Genomic DNA, 19,815 nt, shown 5'->3' on the forward strand with positions numbered 1-19,815 from the left:
GATTGAGGGCAGAAAAAAACCTCCTGGTCCATCTAGTCCAGGATTCACTTAACGACCGTGGAATTAACTTAACATCTGTAGCGATTTGCTTTACAACTGGGGGCAAGCAACGTGATCCAAACAGAGAAGACTCGCATTTATGACCGTTTTGGGCATCCCCCTACCCGTTGGTCGAGTAATCCAAATACTTGGCGGCCGACTCCTATTTACGATGGCAAATGATTCGTATTTATGACGGTCGCAGCCGTCCCCGGGGAAGGTTATGCGATTTCCCCTTTTACGACCTCCTGGCCTGCGGGGAAAGTCAGTTTCGCTTCGCGACCGTGTTAACTCAATTCAGAACGGAAGCGATTTGCTTAACGACTAGGGACTCACTTAACGACCGTGGTGAGTAAGGCCGTCCAACGGGGAAGTTAGGTTCCTTTAACAACCGTGTTACTCAATTAGAAACATAAAAGATTGACGGCAGAAAAAGCCCTCCTGGTCCATCTAGTCTGCCCTTCTACTATTTCCTGTATTTTATCTTAGGGTGGATCTATGTTTATCCCAGGCATGTTTCAATTCACTTACTGTGGATTGACCAACCACATCTGCTTGAAGTTTGTTCCAAGCATCTACAACTCTTTCAGTCAAATAATATTTTCTCCCGTTGCTTCTAATCTTTCCCCCAATTAACCTCAGATTGTGCCCCTTTGTTCTTGTGTTCACTTTCCTATTGAAAACACTTCCCTCCTGAAGCTTATTTAACCCTTTCACATATTTAAATGTTTCGATCGTGTCCCCCCTTTCCCTTCTGTCCTTCAGACTATACAGATGGAGTTCATGAAGTCTTTCCTGATAAGTTTCATGCTTCAGATCTTCCACCATTTTTGTAGCCATACTTTGCACCCATTCAATTTGATCCATATCTTTTTGTATCTCCTTTTAAAACCCACGTTGCATTCGGGAACCCTGCCGCATCGAAACCCCGGGGCCAATATCCACTTTATTTTTTTTTTAATTATGGAAGTACAGATTTTTTTTCATTTCCACCACCCAAAACAAAATAATAAACAAATCCTCTCATTTTTGCACATTCGGTCTCTTGATGTTCTGGCTCTTGGGGGGGGGGGGGAATTGCCATCTTGATTCCCCAAAATTTGGGATTTAATCCCATTTGACCCTGCTTTGGGGGGTTTTTTTGCGGCCTGCTGCCTTGTCAACAAAATAACCTAGCTTGCTAACTGTTTTGTGGTTTGGTGGATACAAGCCAGAGGAAACACACACACACACACACACAAACAGCTGCAGATGTTGTCGTCTGCTGCAACAAACAAGGCCACGCCTTCGCGGCCGAGGATAATTTTTTTCCCCCGGTTCTCAAAACACCGTCTCCCCATTCCGTCCTCGAATCCGGATTTGATTTCCCTTTAAATTCTCAGCTGTAGGCAAATCCCCAAAAGTTGGAATTTAAAAAGCTGCAACTTGGAAACAAAAAGCCCAAATCTTTTTATCACGAAACCGAAGGCTCCCGTTTGTGACCTCCTGTCTGTTTTATAAACCCTACTTCTTGGATATTCTAAAATGAAGGCGGCGACGTTGGTTTGATATTATCCAAGGTGGCTGCAATGTTTAGAGAAAAGAGAGAGAAGAAAAAAAAGGAAGAAAAGAGAGAGAAAAAAGAGAAAAGAAAGAAAAAAGAGAGAAAGAGAAAAGAAAAAAGAGAGAGAAAAGAAAAAAGAGAAAAAGGAAAGAGAGAAAAGAGAAAAAAGGGAAAAGGAAGAGAAAAGAAAGAAAAGAGAAAGAAAAGAGAGAAAAGAGAAGGAGAAAAGAGAGAAAAAAGAGAAAGAGAGAAAAGAGAAATGTTTGCAGCCGGTTGACAAACCAGATTGTAATCTAATCTCTCCTTTGAAGAGAGCGACGACAGACCCTTGTTCTTTGCGGCCATCGCCGGTAAAGTCTGTCAGACCTGTTGGCAAGAACTAAACCCAGCACTAATTTAACCAAGGTTTGGTACTCGGCCATGGTTAGCCAATTCTGGCTTGATCGATGGTCAGGCTTAGCCCCTCTTTCCAAGCCTTCTGTGAACTGCCTGGGGCTGAATTGCAAAAGGGAAATTGCATGTGGAAATCCATTTCGGTGCCTTTTAAAAAAATATTAATCCCACCTGGGAGATTACAAATTGGACAGGTGTGTCCCGAGACAAACCGTCTTTCATCTCAAGCATCCTCAAACCCCCGTTTCAATCCAAACATGACGGTTTGGGCCGCCGAAAAAGCCACACGAATTTCTCCGTAGCTCCTCAAACCAACCTCAGCTCTATCTCCAGCAGCTTCGGGATCAAACCTGGCAGAGGCTTTCCTAACCTCGGTTGAGGTTCACCTGACCTAAACACACACACACCCTCATTCCAACACCTACCGTGGTGTACGGCTGCCCCGAGTTGCTAACATACAGCATGTTTATCTCCTTGGGATTTGCAGACGGCAAACCAGCTTCTCGCCTCTGGATTCATGGGGGTAGAGAGACCACCGCGGATGGAGGTTTTCGGAGGTCCTACCAAGGGATGCTGACAGCAGAAGGACTGGGAGGGGGGGCGGTCAGATTCGAAGCTGGCTTGTTTCGGGGTCGCCTAGGATGCCTCCGTTGTCCTTTCTTGCTCTGCCCGTTGAAATTGTGCTGCTGTCATTGGGTTGCATCTAACAACCGAGGTAGCCAACCTCCTTTTACCTCCCTGAGGACTATTCATTAAAGGCGAGGCAAGTTCTAACATGCCCGCTGGAAAGATTGGACAGTACCAAGGGTGCTCGGCGGGAGGGTTGGGGGGCAGAGCTGGCGCTGGATGCCCGTTTCCACGCTCGTTGCCCTGACCTTCTGCAGTACCATCCCTGGTGGTCGGCAACCTCAGGGGGGAGTCCTGCCCCTGGTGGGAACGAAATTGAGGTGCTGCCGGGGTGCAAACCAGTAGGCCTTTTATCCCCGGCAAATGCAGTTTTATTCCCGCGATGGCAAATCTTGGAAACACACCCAGCACGGACCCTGGTGGTGAGCAAAGGGGTATACGTCGTGCCCAGTGGCCCAGGGGTGTGCCCGGCTGATTATTGTCATAGAACATAGAATGGTAGGGTTGGAAGGGAGCTCAGAGGTCTTCTAGTCCACCCCTGTGCAATTTCAGATTATTATTATTATTATTATTATTATTATTATTATTATTATTATTGTCAGTATAACACAGCAAACGAGATCACTATGCTGGATTTCGTATTTCATCACCAGTCGGGCGCTTCCCAAGCAGCTAGGACTGCGTGATGTAGCGGCGAATTATGTTTGCCGATAGCGGCCTTTTGCAAGTTTCAAGTTTCAAGTTTTATTGGATTTATATGCCGCCCCTCTCCGAAAACTCGGGGCGGCTAACAACAATCATGAAAATATACAATAAAATCCAATACTAAAAGCAAATTAAAACCCCTTAATATATGAAAACCAAACATACATGCAAACATACCATGTATACAGTTGTAATGGCCTAGGGGGAGAGAAAAGTCTTAATTCCCCTATGCCTAGCAGCAGAGGTGGGTTTTAAGTAGCTTACGAAAGGCAAGGAGGGTGGGGGCAATTCTAATCTCTGGGGGGAGTTGGTTCCAGAGGGCCGGGGCCGCCACAGAGAAGGCTCTTCTCCTGGGTCCCGCCAAGCGGCATTGTTTAGTTGACGGGACCCCGAGAAGACCCACTCTGTGGGACCTAACTGGCCGCTGGGATTCATGCGGCAGAAGGCGGTCCCTGAGGTAATCTGGTCCGGTGCCATGAAGGGCTTTATAGATGGAGATTTTGTCAATTCCAATGGTTTTCAAATGTCCGCTGAGATCCTTTGGCACTGCGCCCAGCGTGCCAAGTACCACTAGGACCACTTTCACGGGCTTATGCCAGAGTCGTTGCAGCTCGATTTTTAGATCTTCGATCTTATAATAATAATAATAATAATAATAATAATTATTATTATTATTATTATTATTATTATTATTATTATTATTATTACAAAGCAAACGAGAGCACTACGCTGAATTTCGTATTTCATCATTGGGCGCTTCCCAAGCACCCAAGACTGTGTGATGTAGCGGTGAATTATGTGTGCTGATCCCATTAAAGTGGCTTTTTGCAGTTGACAGGTGGAGATTTGGTCAATTTCGATGGTTTTCAAATGTCCACATTATTATTATTATTATTATTATTATTATTATTATTATTATTATTATCATCATCATCATCATCATCATCATCATTTATTAAATTTATATGCTGCCCCTCTCCGAAGACTCGGGGCGGCTCACAACATATAAAAGCGGCATACATCGAGATAATAAAGTTAAAATTAAGAATTACGTTTTAAAAGAAACCAAAAAGCCTATTAACATGCAAACATCCCATTCAACAAACTTACTATATATTCATTGGCCAGGGTATAAGTCTGTCCTTATACCATTTCTTGTATTTTATCTTAGGATGGATCTATGTTTATCCCAGGCATGTTTAAACTCAGTTCCTGTGGATTTACTGACCACGTCTGCTGGAAGTTTGTTCCAAGCATCTACTACTTTTTCACTCAAATAATATTTTCTCAAGTGGCTTCATGTCCCCCCTTTCCCTTCTGTCCTCCAGACTCTACAGATTGAGTTCATGAAGTCTTTCCTGATAGGTTTTATGCTGAAGACCTTCCACCATTTTTGCAGCCCGTCTTTGGACTTGTTTAATCTGATCCATCTCTTTTTTGTAGGTGAGGTCTCCAGAAGTGGACACAGTATTATTCCAAATGGGGTCTCACCAGCGCTCTATACAGCGGGATCACAATCTCCCTCTTCCTGCTTGTTTTCAATGGATTTAATGGATTTAAGCCCCCTATGAAAACCCGTGAAGTAGCGAATCCACGAAAAATGAACCGCGAAGTAGCGAGGGATAACTGTAAATTGTTCTTTATGTGTTGTAAGATGCCCCGAGTCCTCAGAGGGGGGCAGCGTATATATCCAATTAATAAAATTAAGTAAATAAATAAACCTGCCCCATAGAAAAATCGGGGGGGGGGGGTGTTTTCATCCATGCCTTAATTGTTTTTCCACCGGTACTCCAAAATGTAGCTCAAAATTTAGAGACATTCTCACGGCTACGCAGCGTGGATCACTCGCACAATTTAAGAGCCGGAGGTAGCACAGTGGTTAGAGTGCAGCGCTGCAGGCTACTTCAGCTAACGGATAGCTGTAGTTCAGCGGTTCAAATCTCACCACCGGCTCAGGGTTGACTCAGCCTTCCGTCCTTCCGAGGAGGGTCAAATGAGGACCCAGATTGTTGGGGGTAAAAGAGGCTTAGAGAGAGCTGTAAAAGCACTGTGAAGCAGTGTGTAAGTATAAATGCTATTGCTAATTATGACAATTCAAATTGAACGTTCAAACGACCGGCGAAAACCCTTTCGTATTGGGATACGGATTGATTATTTTCTTCCTTCCTTTGATCAAATGGAAAAGGTGCTGCCATGCCTGGCAAAATATACAGGGGAACTCACAACATAACAACAACAACACCAGTACTTGTTCCGAGAGAAAATGGCACAAAGCAGAAAACCAAACTACAATTGAAACAACAACTTGCTGTCATGTCACCAACAAATTCCCTTCTTTTTCTCTAGACGGGCCAAAGTCAAATTCTGCAACTGTTTTTAATATAAACTGCTCAAAAAGAAATAAAGGAACCCTCTAAGAACACATCCTAGATCTGAATGAATGAAATATTCTCATTTAATCCTTTGTTCTGTACAAAGTTGAATGTACACAACAGCCTGTGAAATGGATTGTCAATCAGTGTTGCTTCCTAAGTGGATAGTTTGATTTCACAGAAGTTTGATTTACTTGGAGTTATATTGTTTAAGTGTTCCCTTTATTTATTTTTTTAGTAGTATATTTTGTTCTCCAGGCCTTTAATCATCCTAGTTGCTCTTCTCAGCAATTTTTTTCCAAAATCTCAACCTTTTTTTTTGGAACGTGGTCACCAAACCTGGAATTTTGCACCCGAACCTGGAAGCGTACAGCTTGCTCTCAACTTGCATGCAAAACCAGAATTTCCATCAAATTCCATCAAATTCAGCAAACTGTGCCCCTGTTTCACAAGCACTGTTAAGTGAAGTGCAGAATGGTTGCTAAGCAAATCTGGCTTCCCTCATCGATTTGACTCACTGTAGCGAAGGCCAATGGTGAGCTGCAAATCATAAATACAGTGGCACCTCTACTTACGAACTTAATTCGTTCCGTGACCTGGTTCTTAAGTAGAAAGGTTTGTAAGAAGAAGCCATTTTTCCCATAGCAATCAATGTAAAAGCAAATAATGCGTGCGATTGGGGAAACCACAGGGAGGGTGATTCCTAGAGGCCCCATGGAGGCTTCTCCCTGCCTTTCCCAGCCCTGTTTCCTCCCAGGAGATTCCTAGAGAGGCTCCACGGAGGTTTCTCCCCACCTTTTCTGGCCCTATTTCCTCCCAGAAGATTCCTAGAGAGGCCCCACGAGGCTTCTCCTTGCCTTTTCCAGCACTGTTTCCTCCCAGGAGATTCCTAGAGAGGCTCCACGGAGGCTCCTCCCCACCTTGTCCTCCCAGAAGATTCCTAGAGAGGCCCCACGAGGCTTCTCCCTGCCTTTTCCAGCACTCTTTCCTCCCAGGAGATTCCTAGAGAGGCTCCACGGAGATTTCTCCCCACCTTTTCCGGCCCTGTTTTCTCCCAGGAGATTCCTAGAGAGGCTCCACGGAGGTTTCTCCCCACCTTTTCTGGCCCTATTTCCTCCCAGGAGATTCCTAGAGAGGCCCCACGGAGGCTTCTCCCTGCCTTTTCCGGTTACAGTTTCAGAGGCTCGGGTTTGTAAGTGGAAAATGATTCTTGAGAAGAGGCAAAAAAAATCTTGAACACCCGGTTCTTATCTAGAAAAGTTCGTAAGTAGAGGCGTTCTTACGTAGAGGTACCACTGTACATGCGCATGAATTTTGATCGTGTGACTGTACGGATGCTGTAAATGGTAGTAAGTCTGAAGATCGATCATAAACCTTTTATTCAGTGCTGTTCTAACTTCCAAGGGCCACTAAACAAAACAATTGTAACTCGAAGACTAGTGTGTAACGCTATTGTTTTTTGATCTGTAGCATCTCAACGGCAGCTTGATCAGAAATCACCCAATTTCCGTAAGCGTTCCATCTCCGTTTTTCCAAAACTTACCATTACGGAATCATCCATGTTCCTCATCTGGAAAACATCCATGGTGACTTCCGTCTGGTTGTGGGGTTCACCTTCTCCCCTGTTTCCAGACTGGGGGAGGTCGAAATAGGTGCTGTCTGGCTCCCTGACCCAGAGAAGCAAACACAACATCAGATATTGGCGGTCAGTTGAAAAACTTGCCACAATTTCACCCCTAAATTTTGGCCGCTCGTTTCCAACCTAAGCTGTGGTCCTGTTCCATATTTTCACCCGTGGCACCCAGATTTTAAATAATTATTGCTATTATTATTATTATTATTATTATTATTATTATTATTATTATTATTATTATTATTATTATTTAGTAGACTTGTATATATACCCTTCTCCGAAGACTTAATTAGGAGTAGCATATTTTTTGGAGTATTCCCCCCTAAAAGAGCCTGAAAATTTGGGTGCATCTTATACTCTGAATGTAGCTTTTTCGAAGCTTTTTTTTTTTTTTTTAACCCTAATAAAGTGCTAACAATCTTCCCAGCTTGCAGGATTTTTTCATTGCTACTCCAAAGAAGGTTCATTCCAGCCCTTTGCAGGCTACTGTTAAAATATCAGTTTTGGACTGAACAACAGTTTAAAACTTACTTTGGGGACAAAAACATGACTTGTTACTCTCACTTACAACCATTGCACTATCCTTCAAGTCACATGGTCGTGATTTGTAACCATTGGGCTGATTGGCTGGCTGGGGAATTCTGGGAGTTGAAGTCCACAGAGGGTTTTTTCTTCCTGATGTCAATTTAGATGCCTCTTGTCACAGAGTGACTCCTTCAAGTTAAAAAAGGGAAACCAAAAACTTCCAGCTTTGCTAAAGAGAAGGAATTTGGTTTGTTTCAAAGGGTCAGGAATGTGAGCTATAAAAATGAAATAAACAGAGAATTAAGGTTGACGTCCTCAATGGCTTTGAAGAGAAGGGGAGACATGATAGCATCTTCTAATGTTTGAAGGGCTGCCCTACAGAGGAGGGGGTCAAGCTATTTTCCAAAGCACCGAAGGCCAGACAAGGAATAATGGATGAAAGATTCAACCTGGAAATAAGGAATAACTTTCTGACAGTGAGAACGATCAACCGTTGGGTTAGAAGTTGCCTTTGGAAGTTGTAGGAGCTTCATCCCTGGAGGCTTTCAAGAAGACGTTGGACTGCCATCTGTCAAAAATGGCGTAGGGTCTCCTGCTTGGGTGGTGGGGTTGGACTCGATGACCTCCGAGGTCCCTTGCAACTCTTGTTAATCTGTTTAAGTTTAATGGTCACTTGGATGGAGAGCCAACAGTGGTTGACAAGGCGCTGGCCACGGTGCTGAACTCTCCCAGTTGGCTTCGGCCCAAGGGGATTCAGCAGATCACTAAGTAAGATTGGATCCAGAATATCAGTGGATTTCTTAATGGATCACAGCAAACACGAGCTGAGTTTGGCTCCATATCAACACGTACCCACCCCGAAAGTGCTGACATTGTTGTGGGAACACAAAATGTGGATCTATCAGGGTGAATCAGGGTGAGTTATTGTGGTTGTGTCGGACTCAATTTTATCACCGTTTCTACTGAGGGTCGTTAAATGAATCAGCCCCCAGTCATTAAGGGAAGCCAGCTTGGTTCAGGGAGTGGAGTTATTTATTGCCAGCAATCGGCCCCCAAAATTACATTTTGCCATCCTGTGACTTTAAGGATAGTTAGAAGGGTGAGTAGAGGTCATAGAAACATAGAAGATTGACAGCAGAAAAAGTCCTCCTTGTCCATCTAGTCTGCCCTTCTACTATTTCCTGTATTTTATCTTAGGATGGATCTATGTTTATCCCAAGCATGTTTAAATTCAGTTACTGTGGATTGACCAACCACGTCTGCTGGAAATTTGTTACAAGCATCTACGACTCTTTCGGTCAAATAATACTTTCTTACGTGGCTTCTGATCTTTCCCCCAACTAACCTCAGATTGTGCCCCCTTGTTCTTGGGTTCACTTTCCTATTAAAAACACTTCCCTCCTGAACCTTATTTAACCCTTTCACATATATAAATGTTTCGATCATGTCCCCCTTTTCCCTTCTGTCCTCCAGACTCTACAGATGGAGTTCATGAAGTCTTTCCTGATCGCTTTTATGCTTAAGACCTTCCACCATTTTTGTAGCCCGTCTTTGGACCCGTTCAATTTGATCCATCTCTTTTTGTAGGTGAGGTCTCCAGAACTGAGCACAGTATTATTCCAAGTGGGGTCTCACCAGCGCTCTATACAGCGGGATCACAATCTCCCTCTTCCTGCTTGTTATACCTCTGGCTATACAGCCAAGCATCCTGCTTACATTCATGTCACTTTTGTGTCCACCATACTGTTGTTAAACAGGCTGCCATAAGACGAGGACTATTTTTAAAGTGGGAGGCTCACGGGAGCCTTGTTCTAAAATTTCATGTTTGATCCTGGTAGAAAGTTTTATGAATCGAGTTTGTTGACTAGTTCAGGATTTAGTTTAGGGTTGTGTGATCTCATTTCATAATTCAGCAACTTTAATGAAGGAACCCACGTGGTTAATGGACTGCTCGGATGACCACGATTATTGTACTGTGGTCCTCAATTTACGACCATCATTTCTGTTGTTAAGTGAGACACATGCAAATTTTGATCCATTTTACGACCTCCTTTGCCTTGGTCATTAACTGAGTCGCTGCAGCCGACCATTTTGTGAGTGCCCCTGCGCGGTCCAATGGAGCCCCCCCACCCTCTCCTTCCAATCCTCTTACTTACAAGGTACTCCAGAGATGCTCAAAGGTTGTGCCTTCATCTGCCGGAGAAGCCCGAGACATCTTCAACGAAGTTGGGGAAGGATAGGCAGCCCTGGGGGTGGAAAGACAATTGTGTTAGATTGTGAAGATGGGGGAGGAGGAGGACAGGATGGAGGAGAAGAGGAAGAAGAAAGGAGGGGGAGGAGGAAGAGGAGGAGGGGAGAGAAGAAGGAGGATGAGGAGAGGAAGAGGAGGAGGAGGAGGACAGAAAAAGAGGAGCAGAGGGAGGGGAGGAAGGGGGAAGAGAAGAGAAAGAGGAGGAGAAAAGAAAAAAAGGAGAGGATGGAGGAGAAGAGGAAGAAGAAAGGAGGGAGGAAGAGGAGGAGGGGAGAGAAGAAGGAGGAAGAGGAGAGGAAGAGGAGGAGAGGAAAGTTGAGGAGAGGAAGAGAAGGAGGAGGAGGAGAAGGAGGAAAGAAAAAGAGGAGAGGAAGGTGGTGGAGGAGAAGGAAAGGAAGAAGGGGGAGGAAGAGGAGGAGGAAAGAAAAATAAGAGAGGAACTTGAAGGAGGAGGAGAGAAAGGACGAGAGGGAGGAAGAGAAGGAGAGGGAGGAGAGGAAAGTGGAGGAGAGAAAGAGAAGGGGAAGGGGAGGAGAGGAAGAGGAGGAGGAAAGAAAAAGGAGGAGGAGAGGAAAGTGGAGGAGGAGAGGAAGAGGAAAGAAAAAGGAGAAGAAAAGGAAGGTGGAAGAGAGGAAGAGAAGGAAGAGGAGCAGAGGAGGGAGGAGAGGAAAGAGGAAGAGGAGGGAAGAAAAAGAGGAGGAGAAAAGGGAGGAGGAGAAGGAAGAAGAGGAGGAGGAGAAGGAAGAAGAAGAACAACAGCAACAACAACAACTCTGGAATTAGTCAGAAGCCATTTTTAAATCCTTTCCTCAAATGTTTGCTCCCTCCGTCTCCTGCTTAGGAAGGAAAATTGAAAGCAACGCAGGCAGTCCTCGACTTGCAACATTTCATTTAGTGACCGTTCGAACTTACAGCAGCCATGAGAAAAAAAGGGAACTTGGGACCCTTTTTCACAGTTACGACCTTTGCTACGCCCCTCCCCCCTTAGTTAAATGATTGAAATTCAGATGCTTGGCCACCGACTCATATTTACAATGGTCGCAGTATCCCATGGTCACGACGTGACCCCCTTTTGCGATGCTCCGACAAGCAGAGTCAAAGGGGAAAGCCGGATTCACTGAACGACTGGGGCAGGAGAGGTGTCATGGGATGGGAGTAAAGTCACTGAAAGAAATGTCTTCCTTAACAACAGGCACCTTCGGCTCAATGATGGTCTTCAGGGAAGGATTATCTGTATTGCATCATTGGTCAGCTACAACGACTTGTAATTCCTTGGATGGGAAGTCCTCGATTTACAACTATTCATTTAGTGGCCATTGTGGCTGCTACATCACTGGAGGTTTAGAAGACCTCCCAGGCCCCTTTCCAGCCCTGTTCTGATTGATTGATTGATTGATTGATTGATTGATTGATTGAAATAGTCTAAGGTCTCCTGCTTGAGTAGGGGATTGGACTAGAAGACCTCCAAAGTCCCTTCCAGCTCTATTCTGATAGATAGATAGATAGATAGATAGATAGATAGATAGATAGATAGATAGATAGATAGATAGATAGATAGATAGATAGATAGATTAGATAGACAGACAGACAGACAGACACAGACAGACAGATAGACAGACAGACTCTTGCTTGAACAGGGTTCAGACTAGAAGACCTGCAACGCCCCTTCCAGCTCCGTTCTTATTGATTGATTGATTGATTGATTGATTGAAATAGTCCAAGGTTTTAAAATCTAGAAGACCTCCAAGGCCCCTTCCAGTTCTATTCTAATTGATTGATTGATTTATTGATTGATTGATATAATATCTCCTGCTTGAACAGGGGTCAGACTAGAAGACCTCCAAGGCCCCTTCCAGCTCTATACTGATTGATTGATTGAATTGGTCTAGGGACTCTCCTGTTTGAGCCTGGGTTGGACTAGAAGACCTCCGGGGTCCCTTCCAACTCCGTTATTCTACCTTCTACATCCTACTTCCGTCCAGGTGCATCCCTGAATGGCCGGTCTGGGTGACGCAACACCCAGAGGGACCTTTGGCTTGCCCTATGCAAGATGCCAAAGCGTTAAAAAACAACATTTGACATCCTTGTGAAGGACACACAGCCAACTCCGTTGTGGCTAAGAGGGGGGGGGAGATTAGGTGGTGGCCTGGTTCAGTGCCCACCTTGGAAAGTGCCAAGGGATTAACCTCTGAAAAATAAAATTCCTTTTCCTTCTCCTTAAAAACACTCCCTGGCTGTTTTTGCACCGAATTCAGGCACCGGGTTCGGGGTGAGAAGGGGGGAGAGAAAGAGAAAAAAAAGTTTTTGTAAATGTTTTGTTTTCAGAGATTTGGGCTTGGAGTGGAGGGAGGGGTACAGGATTAAGGCCTACCTGTCCGGCCGTTGGCGTTCTTTCATGTCTCCCTGGAAGGGTTTGGCGATTCTCTCTCGGCCGGGCGCTAGTGGCCAAGGAGCGTCCCCGTCACCAAGGAGATGGCGGTCGAGCTGTTCAAAGCTATGCCAAAATTGTGGCTTTGCACGCTCCTTCCTGGAATGCGAAGCGGAGGGAGGGAGCATGGACCAGCCCAGAGTTCGGTTACTCCTCAGCCTAAGGACAAAATACGTCCAGCAATTTTTCACCCGCCGGGGCCTGAGGCTTCCAATTTTCTGCCTCAAATCCATCAGGAAGTTTGTACTTCTGGGCCTGAGGCTTCCGTGTTTCTTCCTCAAATCCTGGCCTGAGGCTTCATTATTTTGCCTCAAATCCTGGCCTGAGGTTTCTTTTTTTTTTGCCTCAAATCCTGGCCTGAAGTTTCTTTTTTTTTGCCTCAAATCCTGGCCTGAGGTTTCTTTTTTTTGCCTCAAATCCTGGCCTGAAGTTTCTTTTTTTTTTTTTTGCCTCAAATCCTGGCCTGAGGCTTCCATTCCTTCTGCCTCAAATCCTAGCCTGAGGCTTCCCTTTTTTGCCTCAAATCCTGGCCTGAAACCTGGGATTTTTTGCCTCAAATCCATTCAGGAATTTTGCACCTGCTGAGCCTGTTTCTCTGCCTGAAATCCTGGCCTGAGGCTTCTGTTTTTCTGCCTCAAATCCTGGCCTGAGGCTTCCGTTTTTCTGCCTCAAATCCTGGCCTGAGGCTTCCGTTTTTCTGCCTCAAATCCTAGACTGAGGCTTCCGTTTTTCTGCCTCAAATCCTGGCCTGAGGCTTCCGTTTTTCTGCCTCAAATCCTGACCTGAGGCTTCCGTTTTTCTGCCTCAAATCCTGACCTGAGGCTTCCGTTTTTCTGCCTCAAATCCTGGCCTGAGGCTTCCGTTTTTCTGCCTCAAATCCTGGCCTGAGGCTTCCGTTTTTCTGCCTTAAATCCTGGCCTGAGGATTCCGTTTTTCTGCCTCAAATCCTGACCTGAGGCTTCCATTTTTCTGCCTCAAATCTTGGCCTGAAGCTTCTGGTTTTTTGCCTCAAATCCTGGCCTGAGGCTTCCATGTTTCTTCCTCAAATCCTGGCCAGAGGTTCTGGTTTTCTGTCTCAAATCCTTGCCCCAGGCTTCAGTTTTTCTGCCTCAAATCCATCCATTAATTTTCCAAGCTACAACAGTTTATCCCTGTTTTTTCCCCACTTACGACCGTCGCGATGTGTGTGTGTGTCACACATCAAAATCTAGACGCTTGGTAACTAACTCACATTAATGTATTGTTCTTATTCGATGGAATCTGCCCAGAGTCTTTCGGGAGTTGGGCAGAATGCAAGAACTATTAATAAATATAAATAAATTATGATGTTAGCAGTATCCCAGGATCAGATTCCAGGTCTGGACGGGGTTGGATTGGATGACCTCGGAGGGCCTTAAGTCTTTGCAGGGTTTTTTTTCATTGCTCTAACTTGCTCCGGATAAGTTTCTTTCCAGCCCTAACCAGGTGCTAACAATGTTCCCAGCTCTTCCTGGCTTGCAAGCTCTTTCATTGTTACTCTCTGCGAAGAATGTTTTCCAAGCCCTAAGTCTTTGCAGGGTTTTTTCCATCATTGCTGTAACTTGCTCCAAATAAGTTTCTTTCCATGTGCCAATGATGTTCCCAGCTCTTACTGGCTTGCAAGCTCTTCCATTGTTACTCTCTCTGAATAAAGGTTTTTTAAAGCCCTCATAGGGGATAAAATAATGTGCTGAAGCTGACCACGCTAGCCAGATGAATACCTGCTAAGCAGATTCTTTTCCCTATTTTCCTCATCAAAAACTAAGCTGCATCTTATACTCTGAAAAATACAGTAAATAGAACAGGGCACGGTTCACGTGACAATTGTCTCACTTAGCAGCCGAGAAACGTTTAGGCTTCCTCGTGTTGTGGTTAGCTCTGGCCCAGCTCCTGCCTCAAGGACTGTGGATGTGGGGGAGACATCCACATGCTGCAGGCCTGTTTTGCCCCTGGTGGAATCTGCTGATGAAGACCCCTCTGACCAAGAAGAATATTATGTGTTGTGGTTAGCTCTGGCCCAGCTCCTGCCCCAAGGACTGTGGATGAAGGCTTCTCTGACCAAGAAGACATGAGTGACAGGGAGGAGGAGAGTGTGGCAGACAGCTCAGAAGGAGATCAATTATCTAGCTCCTCCTTGGATTCAGAACAAGAGTTAATGATACAGCCACGCATGCGGAGAGCGATGCATAGGCAACAACAACTGAGAGATTATTATCAAAGAAAATGAGGCCACCTGTGGTTGGGTGGGGCTGTGGTAATTAGTGAGGCTGCTATAAAGAGCAGCGTGTGGGTTTGGCCATTGTGGAGGATTATCTGATCGTTGTATTTCGTGACTGCTTTACTGACTTTGACCTTTTGTGTGCTGATTTTTCCCCGCTTTGAAACTAAACCAGAGCAAAGTGTGTTTCACTTTGTGAAAGAAGAAGGACTGTGAATTGCCTCACAGCTGCAAGCTAAGTATCACAGAACTGATAAGGGACTTTTCATTATAAAGAACATTGTTTTGAATTTTCAAACGTGTGTGTGTGTCTGAAATTTGTACCTGTGAATTTTTGGGAGGAGTCTACCAGAGAGCCCGACAGAACACCTCGTGGCCATAAATTGAGGATGTCCTGTATTTTAACAGGCCATTATTGCAGTACGAGTGGCCAGATTCTGCACAGTAGCAATGGGGATTTGTCGCAAATGTGTGCCTTCATCGTGGCGAGATACATACATCTTTTGTATATTTACAATGGGTCAATTTTGGTTGGTCAGCCAAAAGTCATGAATTTTGTAAGTCATTTGTCTCCAGATGTCCAAGAACCTCAACACCTAGCATGTCTTTGTTGACTTGGGTGACGACCAACTTTGGATGGTCAACGAAGTCAAGGACTAGATTTATCACCCAAGAATCTGCTACTAGGATCAAAGAGATACTAAAATGTCTAGATTCTAAGAATCTGAAACGGTTCTTGGTTGTTCTGGGTTTTTTAAAAAAAATTATAAAATTGATGGTCTTTGACTGTAATAAAGGTCTATTACATTGAATCCAACTCGGCCAATCGAGTCGACGTTACATCCCTGACTGGATGGCTTGCTAAGAGATCTCCTGTCTCTCTCTCTGTCTTTCTCTTTTTCTTTTTAAATCCCAATTAACGCATTGTTTACCAACGTGGTTCCAGCCCCACAAAGCGAAGGGAATAATTCTCAGAGCCGCTGGCGATTGGCTCGATCGCTCGTTACAACCCGTAATTAGCCGCAATCAGAAATTGAGAATTGGAAGGGCAAGTCGGAACATGTTTGCCGTTCGAAATAGAAGGGGCAATATTGTGGGGTATTTTTTCTTAATTAGAACCGAGTGGGTGGTGGTTTGGGGTTTTTTTTGCAAAAAAAAAATTACTGTTGTCCTTTTACCAAAAAATAATAATAATCGAATAAATAACATTTGTATTTGTTTTATAATATAAAGAAAGTATGTAAAGATATACAAAGAAAGAAATAAAAAATAGGAAGTTGAAGGAAGGAAAGGAGCAGGGGGGAAAGGGGGGGTGTAGGGTGCTAGTGAGAAAGGAAAAAAAGTTAAAAAACGGATGGTCTTAGCACAATACAAGATAAAAACACGCAACTTTTGGATGTCTAACTAGCCATTTCTAGAACCACAGATCTTTCTGATCCACAAAATTAAAGTCAAAGTTTCATTTCTTTTTGTCATCACTAGCACACAATCCAGAAGTGATGCATCCAAAGGAAAATATGTATTTTCCTCTTTGTATAAAACCATCCGATTAGCCATTTATCTTCCTTTCCATGGAAATAGTATGTATTTCTATTTGCACCCAGTAATCCTTGTGAATTTTCACTGTTTTTTATTAACAAGATTTTTAAAAAAGAGGTTTGAAAACAACACACGGTTTTTGTTAACAAGATTTTTAAAAAAAGACTTTTAAAGACTTAACAGTGCTTAACTGGGTGAACAGTGCAGTCAGGTGGTAGGGAAAGCAAGTAGGATGCTTGGCTGCATAGCTAGAGGTATAACAAGCAGGAAGAGGGAGATTATGATCCCGCTATATAGAATGCTGGTGAGACCACATTTGGAATACTGTGTTCATGAAGTTCTGGAGACCTCACCTACAAAAAGATATTGACAAAATTGAACGGGTCCAAAGACGGGCTACAAGAATGGTGGAAGGTCTTAAGCATAAAACGTATCAGGAAAGACTTAATGAACTCAATCTGTATAGTCTGGAGGACAGAAGGAAAAGGGGGGACATGATCGAAACATTTAAATATGTTAAAGGGTTAAATAAGGTCCAGGAGGGAAGTGTTTTTAATAGGAAAGTGAACACAAGAACAAGGGGACACAATCTGAAGTTAGTTGGGGGAAAGATCAAAAGCAACATGAGAAAATATTATTTTACTGAAAGAGTAGTAGATCCTTGGAACAAACTTCCAGCAGACGTGGTAGATAAATCCACAGTAACTGAATTTAAACATGCCTGGGATAAACACATATCCATCCTAAGATAAAATACAGAAAATAGTATAAGGGCAGACTAGATGGACCAGGAGGTCTTTTTCTGCCGTCAGACTTCTATGTTTCTATGTTAACACACCATTTTTCTTAACAAGATTTTAAAAAAGATTTCTTAAGATTGAAGACACCATTTTTGTTTACAATATTTTAAAAATATTTTTTAAGATTGAATACCCCATTTTTATTAACAATATTTTTAAAGACTTCTTAAGATTGAAGACACTGTTTTTATTAGCAGATTTTTAAAAGACTTTTTAAAAGGAGAGAACAGTTGGTTAACCACCTGCCCAAACGGCGAGAATTTTAGGTCTGTTTCTCCCCCCTGTGGCCGCCAAGAACAAAAATCCCCAGGATGGAAAACAGAATTTATCTTTTGAGAAAAAAATAAAGATTTCGCTACTCTAGAAACCTGTATGGACCTTCCCAATAAACCCCCCCACAATGTTTTGGGTTGGTTTTTTTTTTTAACCCTCTTAGGCAAATCTCTTAATAGGAAAGAAGAACTGGCAGGAAGATCTGTGTTTCTGCAACGTTCGTTCCTTCATCAGGACTAGTACCTTTGCAAGTCACTTTTTAATTTTTTCCTTTCAGTCTTATGAATGTTGGTGGCCACATTTCGATAACCGGGTCTTTTTGGCTTCAAGTGATTAAACAGAGGCCGGACAGCTGAACTTCAGAAGAGAAGGATTTAGGGCTAGTGATTTCTGACAGTCTCAAAATGGGCGAACAGTGCAGTAATGAAAGCAAGTCGAATGCTTGGCTGCATAGCCAGAGGTATAACAAGCAGGAAGAGAGAGTATAGAGCACTGGTGAGACCTCATTTGGAATAATACTGTGTCCAATTCTGGAGACCTCACCTACAAAAAGAGATGGATCAAATTGAAGGGGTCCAAAGACGGGCTACAAAAAAGGTGGAAGGTCTTAAGCATAAAACGTATCAGGAAAGACTTCATGAACTCAATCTGTATAGTCTGGAGGACAGAAGGGAAAGGGGGGACACGATCGAAACATTTAAATATGTTAAAGGGTTAAAAATGGTTGAGGAGGGAAGTGTTTTTAATAGGAAAGTGAACCCAAGAACAAGGGGGCCCAATCTGAGGTTAGTTGGGGGAAAGATCAGAAGCAACGTGAGAAAATATTATTTGACTGAAAGAGTCGTAGATGCTTGGAACAAACTTCCAGCAGATGTGGTTGATAAATCAACAGTAACTGAATTTAAACATGCCTGGGATAAACCTAGATCCATCCTAAGATCAAATGCAGGAAGTAGTAGAAGGGCAGACTAGATCTTCTATGTTTCTGTTTGTCAGTGGCAGATTCCAGGTCTGGATGGGGTTCGATTGGATGACCTCAGAGGACCCCTGCCAGCTCAAACATTCTATGGTTTTGCAGGTTCATATTTAACGATGGTGGCTGTGTTGTGGAGCGTCCAGCTAACCTTCGGAGGAGCAAAGCCTGATTCACTTAACAACCGTGTGATTAACTCCACAACCACATGGATTTGCTTAACGATGGCGACAAAAATGGAAAATGAAGCAACGCACCCTTTACCGCCAACGTCTGGCTTAGCGGCGGAATTAATGGGGGCCCTTCTGAGCAGCACACCATGCTATAATTCTCCCCCCCTGGCTCCACCAAAGGAGGAGGGTGAACCTTTTGGGTAGGGAAGGATGGGACTTGTAATCCAAGCCCAGATTTTTTGCATTGGGAAAAGCTGGCGTTGGGAAGTGACTGCAGCAGTGGCGACAGTTGGAAAGCTCCCCCAGCTGCGGAGAAAAATTTCTCCCCACCGTTACACAGTTCTCCTGCTCCCCGGAGGGTCCTGGACCCCCCCTCCAAACAGCAGGTGAGCAATTAGAAGCCTCCACGGCCGGCAAAGCAAAGGGAAGGTGAATTAATTCTCCATCTGGAAACGGGCACCGAATGGAACAGCTGGGCGAGATCCGTGGGGAGGAAACAGAGGTAGGGGGGTGTCCCCCAGCCACCACGACCCCCCAAAACCCCAGGTTAACAGCCCTTCCTTGCCTCTTCCTCTCCCTCGTTCTGGGACGATGGGCCAGTATCTCTTTCTCATTTGAGGGTGTGTGTGTTATGTGTCCAAAGAATTTGCAAATGGGGAATTTGTAAGATGGCTGGAAAAGAGGGGATTTTATATGGGGGTTTTTGGAATATGGTCTCTCTGTTGGAAGATCTCTTTGCTGATTTTGTGGTGGCCGTGAGGCTTGTTGTGGTTGTTGCTGTTGTTGTTGTTTTATTCTTTTATTTATTGAACGTAAAAGTCGAGTCGGCGGATCGTTTAAAAATGTCTTAGTAATTTTAATGACAAGCATTGAGGGTTGATGAGCGTAGCAGCCAGCAACCTGTTGTTGTTGTTGTCAATGATGATGATTATTTTCTTCTTCTTCTTCTTCTTCTTCTTCTTCTTCTTCTTCTTCTTCTTCTTCTTCTTCTTCTTCTTCTCCTTCTCCTTCTCCTCCTCCTCCTCCTTCATCATCATCTTCTTCTTCTTCCTCTTCCTCTTCCTCTTTTTCTTCTTTCTCATCCTCATCCTCAATAAAAAGCTGGCAATATTTTTAAAGTTGGTGGGAAATCTTCCTGTGGACTTCCCTTAGCCTGCATGGAAATATTACCAACCAGTAGACAAGCAGAAAGCAGTTTTGAGAATTTATTTGTAGGCATCACGGAAAAATAGGAAATGCTATTTATTTATTTATTTTTCATTTTGTTGGTTTGTGAATCGTGACGAAATCCTAAAATCCTGGTTT

General features: G+C 43.9%; 1 protein-coding gene across 5 annotated transcripts in view; it reads right to left on the bottom strand.

The window, feature by feature from the left end:
• Positions 1 to 19,815, bottom strand: part of TP73 (tumor protein p73) — a 68,016-nt gene that overhangs the window by 43,464 nt on the left and 4,737 nt on the right. The window contains exons 1-3 of one of the 5 annotated variants that reach the window (XM_070759085.1): positions 12,460 to 12,787; positions 9,994 to 10,083; positions 7,223 to 7,346 (exon numbers count right to left, since the gene is read on the bottom strand). In XM_070759085.1, the coding sequence (XP_070615186.1) occupies positions 7,223 to 7,346; positions 9,994 to 10,083; positions 12,460 to 12,749 (504 nt within the window). In that variant the 5' untranslated portion in view covers positions 12,750 to 12,787. Of the gene's footprint in view, positions 1 to 7,222; positions 7,347 to 7,880; positions 8,113 to 9,993; positions 10,084 to 12,459; positions 12,788 to 19,815 lie in introns of those variants that run through there. The other 4 variants (XM_070759084.1, XM_070759087.1, XM_070759086.1 and 1 more) reach the window with 4 other exon arrangements.

The sequence above is a fragment of the Erythrolamprus reginae genome, chromosome 8 (assembly GCF_031021105.1).
Source record: "Erythrolamprus reginae isolate rEryReg1 chromosome 8, rEryReg1.hap1, whole genome shotgun sequence".
Lineage (NCBI taxonomy): Eukaryota > Metazoa > Chordata > Lepidosauria > Squamata > Dipsadidae > Erythrolamprus > Erythrolamprus reginae.